The 8,463-nt window shown below is 46.9% G+C and overlaps 1 protein-coding gene across 1 annotated transcript; it reads right to left on the bottom strand.

Annotated features, from left to right (window-relative positions):
• Nucleotides 1-3,444: 3,444 nt before the first annotated feature.
• On the bottom strand, nt 3,445-7,671 carry irx2a (iroquois homeobox 2a). Its single transcript, XM_030369435.1, has 3 exons — nt 6,945-7,671; nt 5,366-5,771; nt 3,445-4,843 (listed from the first exon to the last, which is right to left on the bottom strand). The coding sequence occupies exons 1-3, from the start codon at nt 7,182-7,184 to the stop codon at nt 3,897-3,899; spliced, it is 1,593 nt and encodes a 530-aa protein (XP_030225295.1). The 5' UTR covers nt 7,185-7,671; the 3' UTR covers nt 3,445-3,896.
• Between the last annotated feature and the right edge of the window lie 792 nt (nt 7,672-8,463).

Genomic DNA, 8,463 nt, shown 5'->3' on the forward strand with positions numbered 1-8,463 from the left:
GATAGATATAATCGATAAGTATATAGATAAGTAAACTATACGATATAGGCTTATTATTGTTATTATTAGGGCTGGCCTGATTCTTAAGAGATAAACAAAAGCGATTGAAAGTGTTCAATCGCTTCCATAGCATATCAATGGAGTGAGCCTAGTATAGTAGCCTTTACCCTATGTAGGGTTGTTGTTTCCCGGCCTTGATGGATCAGTGCTCCCGCACCGTCAAGGGCGACCACGCCGCGGTTCTCGCGAGAGGGCGGCTTCTTCAGACACTAAGTGTCTTTTCACAATTGGGACTAATTGTGACATAAATTCACAGTCGTTCTCTCATGCCGAGCACACAATTTTAACAGGCTTCACGGCGAGAGATTTGTCACACGCATAAATGCCGTTTTTGCTCTCCATCAAACTCAGATGGGAGGTGGGAGTTTCTTTTCATGTGTTTCAAAGGCATTCGCTGCCGGCGCGCGGTATTTTACAGAAACAATCACTCCTTTTTATTGAGAACAAATGTTGACATTTGGAGGGTCTGGCAGGCGGTAGAGTTTAGCCTGCCCGATAGAGAGCAATGGGAGAGCGAGCGGGAGGAAGAGAGAGTATGTGTGAGAGAGAGAGAGAGAGAGAGAGAGAGAGAGAGAGAGAGAGAGAGAGAGAGAGAGAGAGAGAGAGAGAGAGAGAGAGAGAGAGAGAGAGAGAGAGAGAGAGAGAGAGAGAGAGAGAGAGAGAGAGAGAGAGAGAGAGAGAGAGAGAGAGAGAGAGAGAGAGAGAGAGAGAGAGAGAGAGAGAGAGAGAGAGAGAGAGGAAGAGAGTGTGCTTTGGACAGAGCCTCTGGTGCTCTTTGACTACGGAGACCAGTCCTTAGGGGAGCCAACCTGAGAATAAAGCAATAATTTCAATAAATCAAGTGCTAATGAAAGCGGTTGGATTGAGCAGAAAGAAAAGCTAGCCAGGGGCTCTATCATCATATACGGCCATATAGGTGGCGGTGGGCGAATATCAGGTCGGTGAACGAGGGTTTAGAGGTAGACCTAACGCGAAAGGGCACCCCGCGAGATTTAAATAACATTCAAATCACCTAGCATTCAATTCGGTGGGGGGGGGGGGAGAGTGAGAGAGAGGGAGTGAGAGAGAGACTCAAACACACACCACACACACACACACACACACACACACACACACACACACACACACACACACACACACACACACACACACACACACACACACACACACACAGACACACACACATTAATCATCGGCCATTACACAACAATGTAAATGATAGCCTATAATCTATTACCCTTTATAGTATAGGCCCTATTTAACAATAAGTAGGTTATCAACGATATGGGCCTACATAAAAAGACAAGGAAAAAATGTGTTCATAATCATTATTACAATTATAAGTATTAATATTGTTAATAGTTATAATAAGGCTATTATAGTATTAGTTCTATTTTCGTTGTCATGGTGGTTTCGGTTGTCGGTGTGCTATCATCTGAACTGGCACAATCTTTTACTACAAATTGCTTAATTATCTGTGCTCAGAAGCCCCCATAATAACCAAAGCAGATGAAAAGCAGACGCAAGGCTGTCCGATTAAAGGCCCATCACACAGGCCATTGGAGCTGGCAGATGCTTAGATAGACTTTTATGGATCGCTCTGCAGCGCAGCGCAGCCGTAATGAAGCAGGCCGGCCTGAGCCGCTCTAGAGCCGGCGGAGGAGCTCCGTGGGGACCGCCCCGCTGGGAACCTCTAATGCCCGATGCGTCTCGCTGCTATATTAATCACATTGAGGGAAATACACGTTAAACCCAGCAAAAGGGATAAGTGATATAATGTAACTAACCATGTCGTTTATCCTCAGTCAAGGTCGTGCATTGCATCCTATTTGTATGCGAGTCAATGTTTCGACCAGAATAAGGAAAATGTAGCGAATGTGTGTGTGAAGCCTGCATTTGGTGAAAATAACACTAGAGCACCGTAGATTATTGGCGCATGTTTGGTCTAAGCTATATTTACGCATGTTAGGCCTACGCATCACATATTCGGTCTGCTTTTGGATGAAATCATCACAAGATAATACAAACAGCAAAAAAAAAACGAATAGACTGTCGACGCAACGCACTTGGTGTTGAGCTGAGGAAAGAGTCATTAGGATGTGTATTCATACTTGGAAAACAGTTTAATATTTTCACCTTTGAATAATGGAAACCAATAACTCGCCAGTACACTTACTAGCGCGTTTTGTTTTATTTACAATCAGAGATATAAATTAGTAAAAGTTCTCCTGTTATCAAGATTGAGTCGATTTTTCCAAATGCATTTCAAATAAAATTCCATCCACAACGTATTTACAAAACAAACAAACAAACAAGCAATGTTTGTTTTCCCATTTTGCAATACAACTTGCATAAATGATAGGCATCATTTCGCCATTATTTAAAAAAATAAATATCAAATGTAGACTATTCCACTTCGGAGTCCTTAATATCAGTTCACTGCCATTGTCCACATACACACCCTCTCTGCAAATACCACTTTACATAAAGGCCAAAAAAGCTCATAAAAGCTCAAATAATATACCATGGCAAAGAAGCAAATCATAGAACCTGAGAATAAACATGTCGCCAATATATCACATACATGAGCAATGGTATATCTCCAGCACATTGTTCATTAAAACAAACATTCAAAATGTTTTAACAAGAGCCTATCTTGTGTAATGCTATTTGTTGTCCAATAGTTTAGTCCCTTGAGGACTGAATACGCAGTAGCAGCATTTTTTTTCCCCCCGCACTACTATTTGGTGGCACTGTAAAGTAAAAAGGTGTTTAGGATGTGGGACATAAGGTTAGCCAGAGAAATTGTGACACCTACCTGTAGACCAGGGAATATAATCGAAGTAGCAGATCGCCACCATGCCACTCAACAAATACGATGACATGTTTTGTCATCTGCTTACCCCAAACAAACCTATGCCATCGAATGCAAATAAATCCAATTATATATTGCCGATAAAAAATTAAATTCCATAGAAAATACAATACCATGTGGAATAGGTTCAATCAAATGCCAGATATCCAACAAATGCAAATACATTAACTAATCCGTCTGGGTTTGCATAACTTTCTGCAATCATCTAATTGTCCCAAGGTTTGAGGCCTTGCGCGTGTGCGCGCACACTCACACGCACGCACACACTCACACACAAACACACGCGAATACACGCACGCGCGCACATACAAATGTGGGCGTTAAAAATAGATTTCCTGTCCAAACTATGGCAACATGTCTGTGCTTACTGCACCCAGCCTGACGTTGTGTGCAATTCGTGGATGGGAGAAAGAGGGGGGGGGGGGGGGGGGGGGGGAGTGTGTGAGAGAAAGAGAGATATTGTGTGTGTGTGTGCAAGAGAGAGAGAGAGAGAGAGAGAGAGAGAGAGAGAGAGAGAGAGAGAGAGAGAGAGAGAGAGAGAGAGAGAGAGAGAGAGAGAGAGAGATTGTGTTTGTGAGAGTTGACAGCATGTGCATGCGGTTGGGGGTTGTTTAGAGGGTTCAAACACTTCCCCTTTCATCAGCTAATTGTTGCATTCGGCATTTTGCTTTACAGATTACTATTATTACTGTAAATATGCATTTGTAATTCGAGCAAAGTACAGCTGCAAATTCAAACAAAGGCTCGTCTTCCTCCAAACACAGACTGTATTTTGCCTAATGACTCAATGAGGTTAAGCATAGATAACCTTCAATTAAAAACAGTATGTATAAATTAAAGTGATTATCCCAGAAAAAAAAAAAAAAAACACCAACAACGCACCATTGCACCAAGACGAATTAAAGCCAGTGTATGCTGCTGCGCTGTCGCCTCTGCCTGTCGTACCACCGTACCATCGCGGCTACGTACCTTTCTTCGACTCTATATGTGCGGCTCTGAAATGCTGCTGCTCAGCGACCATGTGGTTGGGGTTACTTTTAACAAGGGCCGGTTCTGGGCTGTGTTTGTGTGAGCCGCCGCTCGCCTCCAGCGCGGCTGCCGCGTGCGCTGCGTGCGCAGCCTGCTGGTGGTGCGATGCGTGGAGGCTCTCGCTGGCGGCGGAGGCGGCGGCTGCAGCGGCGGCTGCAGCGACGGCCGCCACGCTCATCCCCGGGGAATTGTACCGCAAAATCCCTTGGCCCTGCAGTGGGCTAAAGTTGCCGTAGTTTGTGTAATTGCTGTAAAAGGGCGACGTGTAATAAATATGTCTTCCCAGGATGGAGGGTGAGGGGTAGACTGCGTTAGCCGGTGGGGAGGTGGTGGGTGGGTTGAGGAGGCCGTGCACCCCGGAGGGGCTGCTCGGTCGCCCGGGTGGCTGCTGTTGCTTTTGATCAGAGGTAGCGATCTCCGCCAGCGACCACAGTTTGGGTTTGACTGCGGGGTTTGGAGTCGCACCCGTAACCGAAGAGGCTGTGTTCCTATTGTCGAGACACGACTGTTTGCTGCCGCTGCTGTTATTGACCAGGTTCCGGGTCAACTCCTCGCGCTGACTGTGCAGGTGGAGGAGGTGGTTATGATGGGGGTGGTGGAGGTGGTGGTGGTGGTTGTGGTGTGGACTGAGTATCGGCGCCTCTACTCCTGTTAATGGCGGCGAGGAGAGCGGTTTAGGGGAGAGCTGCTGGCGTCGCATGCGCCCCCCGCGCCGCTCTGCTTCATCGTCGTCTTCGTCGTCCTCGTCGTCATCGTCATCGTCACATTTGTCCCGGGAAAGGTCGGAGGTCAAGTCTCTGACGCGGCAGCTGACCTTGTCCCCGTCGGATTCCGCTGAGCACGAGTGGTCTGTCAGCGTGTCCACGTGTAAGCTGATGCCTGAAATAATGATGGGAGAGAAGCGGAAAAATATTTAAAAAGTGTGACAAAAAATATAAATAGGCCTAATGATGACAAATATTGCAATTATTGGTTGGGCACAAGGAGGAAAGGAATAGCGAATGGAAACGAAAGATATAAAAGATATAAAAGTTTCAAGTCGTAGCCATAGCGTTGGAGCTTAATTCTAACTCACTGATAATAGGATTGTCAAGCTTGTTTCATGGTGGACGCCATACACAATACGCTATGTATGTGACGTCTCCGAACACGTGTTTAGTCATGGAGCCATGCAGCATAATTAATACAAGCCACCACGGTGTGAGATATTAGTCTGCAAAACTACCAAAATATATATAGATAAATGATAGGCCTATAATTCTGCCCTGCCACAATGAACGGTAGGGCCTGCACTGCTGAAACAGCATTATAACAGATCGCTTTATTACGGCTCTCTGCCCCCCGCCCCCCTCCTTCAACCAACTCCAACCGCCGCTGGTGGCCTTGTGGCCTTTTACGCACCTTCATCCTCCGCCGACGCCTCGCTGATGTCCATGGTTTTGTCGGAGCGATCGCCCTCCTTCCTTCCGTCCCCCTCACCGTCTTCCTCATCCTCATCCTCGCTCTTGTTCCTGGGGGCCCACGTCATCTTGTTCTCCTTCTTGAGTCTCCGGCGGGCGTTGGCGAACCAGGTGGACACCTGCGTCAGGGTCATCTTGGTGATGATGGCCAGCATGATCTTCTCGCCCTTGGTGGGGTATGGATTCTTGCGGTGTTCCTGCAGCCAGGCCTTCAGGGTGGCCGTGGCGTCCCGAGTGGCGTTCTTGCGGTAGGCCGGGTCGTTGAGCTGGTACGGGTACCCGGGACTGCCGTACGGGTGGTAGCCCAGCGCCCCGGCCATGCTTGTGTGTGTGTCGTAGGGGGAACTCTGGGAAAAGAAACAGGGGGGAGGGGGGAGTTAATAGACTTGATGGGTTCTCTGGAGATTTAGGATTATTATGGAGACTTTTTATTTTGTTTCTCAAAAAAAAAAAGGATTTAGTAATAGCAGAGCTAAAGTAAAATAGTAAATCAAATGTCTTAGATCGTTATTTGGCCTACATTGATTTACGTCACATACTGGAGCTATTTGCAAACACACACAGGCGCGCGCGCGCACACACACACACACACACACACACACACACACACACACACACACACACACACACACACACACACACACACACACACACACACACATTCACACACGTACAGAAACACAGGCGCGGGCGCGCGCGCGCGCACACACACACACACACACACACACACACACACACACACATACACACACACGCACACGCACACGCACACACACACACCAAAGAAAATATAGAAATATGAAAATTAATCGATTCAAATTTTTGTAGGAGTATTTTTCCTTGACCGTTTTTTTAATTTAATTCCTTTTTTTTTACTTCCCCTATTTCGTGACACATTTCCCCAAATGACTAAATGTTCTGCAAAACACAAGCGACATGAGTGTGTTCGTATTAAAAAATGCCTCGGAGTTATATTATTACTGCATTTCATGAATAATAAATTAAACATATCAATATAAGATAAAAAAAAATGCAATAGCTTAATTATTAATTGTATCCGCCACATTAATTCGCTGACGGCGACTCATTGTAAATTATACACAGGCCTTAATCAAATAGTCTACTGCATGTACACATATGCTCATATCATTCATTATATTTTTTAAAACAGCAATACAAATAATTATTCACAACAAATTAATAATTAAATCACATATTAGGTTAATGATACGTGCAACCAGACGTGTGAATGTCGCAATTGTTTAACTTTAGGCCTGAATAAAACTTCTGAACTCACCCTATACTTTCCTCGCTGTCACACACTCATATCCCCCTCAATTCCACACCGTAAAAAACACCTACGCGTGCACACCCACTCCTTTCCCTCCAGCCCAGCCTCTGCGCCCGCTGTGGCTCAAAGCCGAGGAGGGAACCCCAGGATTTAAAACTACAACAATGACATACACACACAATACAAAACAACACAACATCACTACAACGGCTGCTACGCGATTCCTCACCATGTATGAAGGGAATCCGGTGGTCGGGTCCGTGGTGTACTGCAGCGCGCTGGAGAAGCCCGCGCCGGCCGAGGCGGAGAAGGCAGCCGAGCCCGGGTAAGGGCTGAAGGCAGACCCGGAGGAGGAGCGGGCCAGCTCCTCACTCCTCGGGGCGGCCAGAGCCGAGGCTCCATACGCCGGACACGAGTAAAGCGCCAGAGAGCCCGGGGGCTGGTAGAGATAACCCTGAGGATAGGACATGGGTGGTGAGGGCAGCACACGAGGCGTGCTGTTGCGCCTCGTTCCCTTAAAAAACTGCGGGGGATAAAAACAACGCGAAGCGTCGACGTCGAGCGCAACAAAAAAAAGCACAACCAAACCACAAAAATAAATAAAAAAAACAGCTTCAGCAATCAGCCGAGAAACGCAATCAGCAGAGAATGTTAAGAAATAAAAAAATAAAAATAAAGCATCCCTCCGCCTCAGCCTTTTAACCAAGCGAAAACGGCCCCCGAAAGGTCAGTTGAAGTGCCCACATAGAGGCGTCTTGATCCCCTAGCGTCCGAGGTTTTTTACTGTGCGCAACTATGAAGTGAGAAGTAGTCGGGAGGAGGAAGGAGCCGGTGGTGGAGTTTCAGAAACAGGAGTGCATTGGGGGAAACAGGAGCTGTCACTCCGGCTCATCTGAATATTCCATCTCCGCCCCCCTCCGCCATGTGAAACGGAGCTCCACGGAACAAAACCAACACTCTCCCAAGACAGGGAGGGCGAGTCGAGAGCGAGAGCGAGAGCGAGAGAGAGAGAGAGAGAGAGAGAGAGAGAGAGAGAGAGAGAGAGAGAGAGAGAGAGAGAGAGAGAGAGAGAGAATCACAAGTAAAGGCACGTAGCGTCTATTCTTCTTTAAGCGGTAGCGCGCTCCTTTGCTTACTGTTTTCTCGGTTTACACTCGAACCACTCTCCTCCCCACCAAGGTTTCATCGTGACGTGTACGGGCTGGTAATTAATTCATTCCCAATGTTTGCTTCAACTGTTAAAAAAAGAAGAAGGAATGATCTATATGATCAGGTCACTCCATGGTGCCGCTTTGGCTGTGATGATGTCATCAAGTGGACTACTCGAAAGCGCGACCCTATCAACTAGTTTTGCCCTGACGCACACATTGGAGAAAGAGGCTGGAGTGTCCATGATGCCCACGAGCATCCGGGAGCCGTCGTTTGCGCCCTTTTACGCAATGTGCATGACGGCCTCCGGGAGGCGTCGACTCCCTGACTTAGAACCGTTTAGCTCGCTGGAAACAGAGGGTACACCCCCTTGATCTTTATTATTAATATTGTCATAATGACCTCTGTGGGTAGGCAGAGGATTCAACAAAGTGAAACAGACACCTGAAACCAGCTGTTTCACACCGGGCTGAAAAGTGCCACATCTGAGAGGGTATAGGCCTCTTCACGAACCGATATTGACATCCACGTTTGAATGAATGGATGTGTGCATGCATGTGTTTCTTGAAAGCAGAGTTACATGGTTTTGCCTTGGGAAC

This window comes from Gadus morhua, chromosome 11 (genome assembly GCF_902167405.1).
Source record: "Gadus morhua chromosome 11, gadMor3.0, whole genome shotgun sequence".
Lineage (NCBI taxonomy): Eukaryota > Metazoa > Chordata > Actinopteri > Gadiformes > Gadidae > Gadus > Gadus morhua.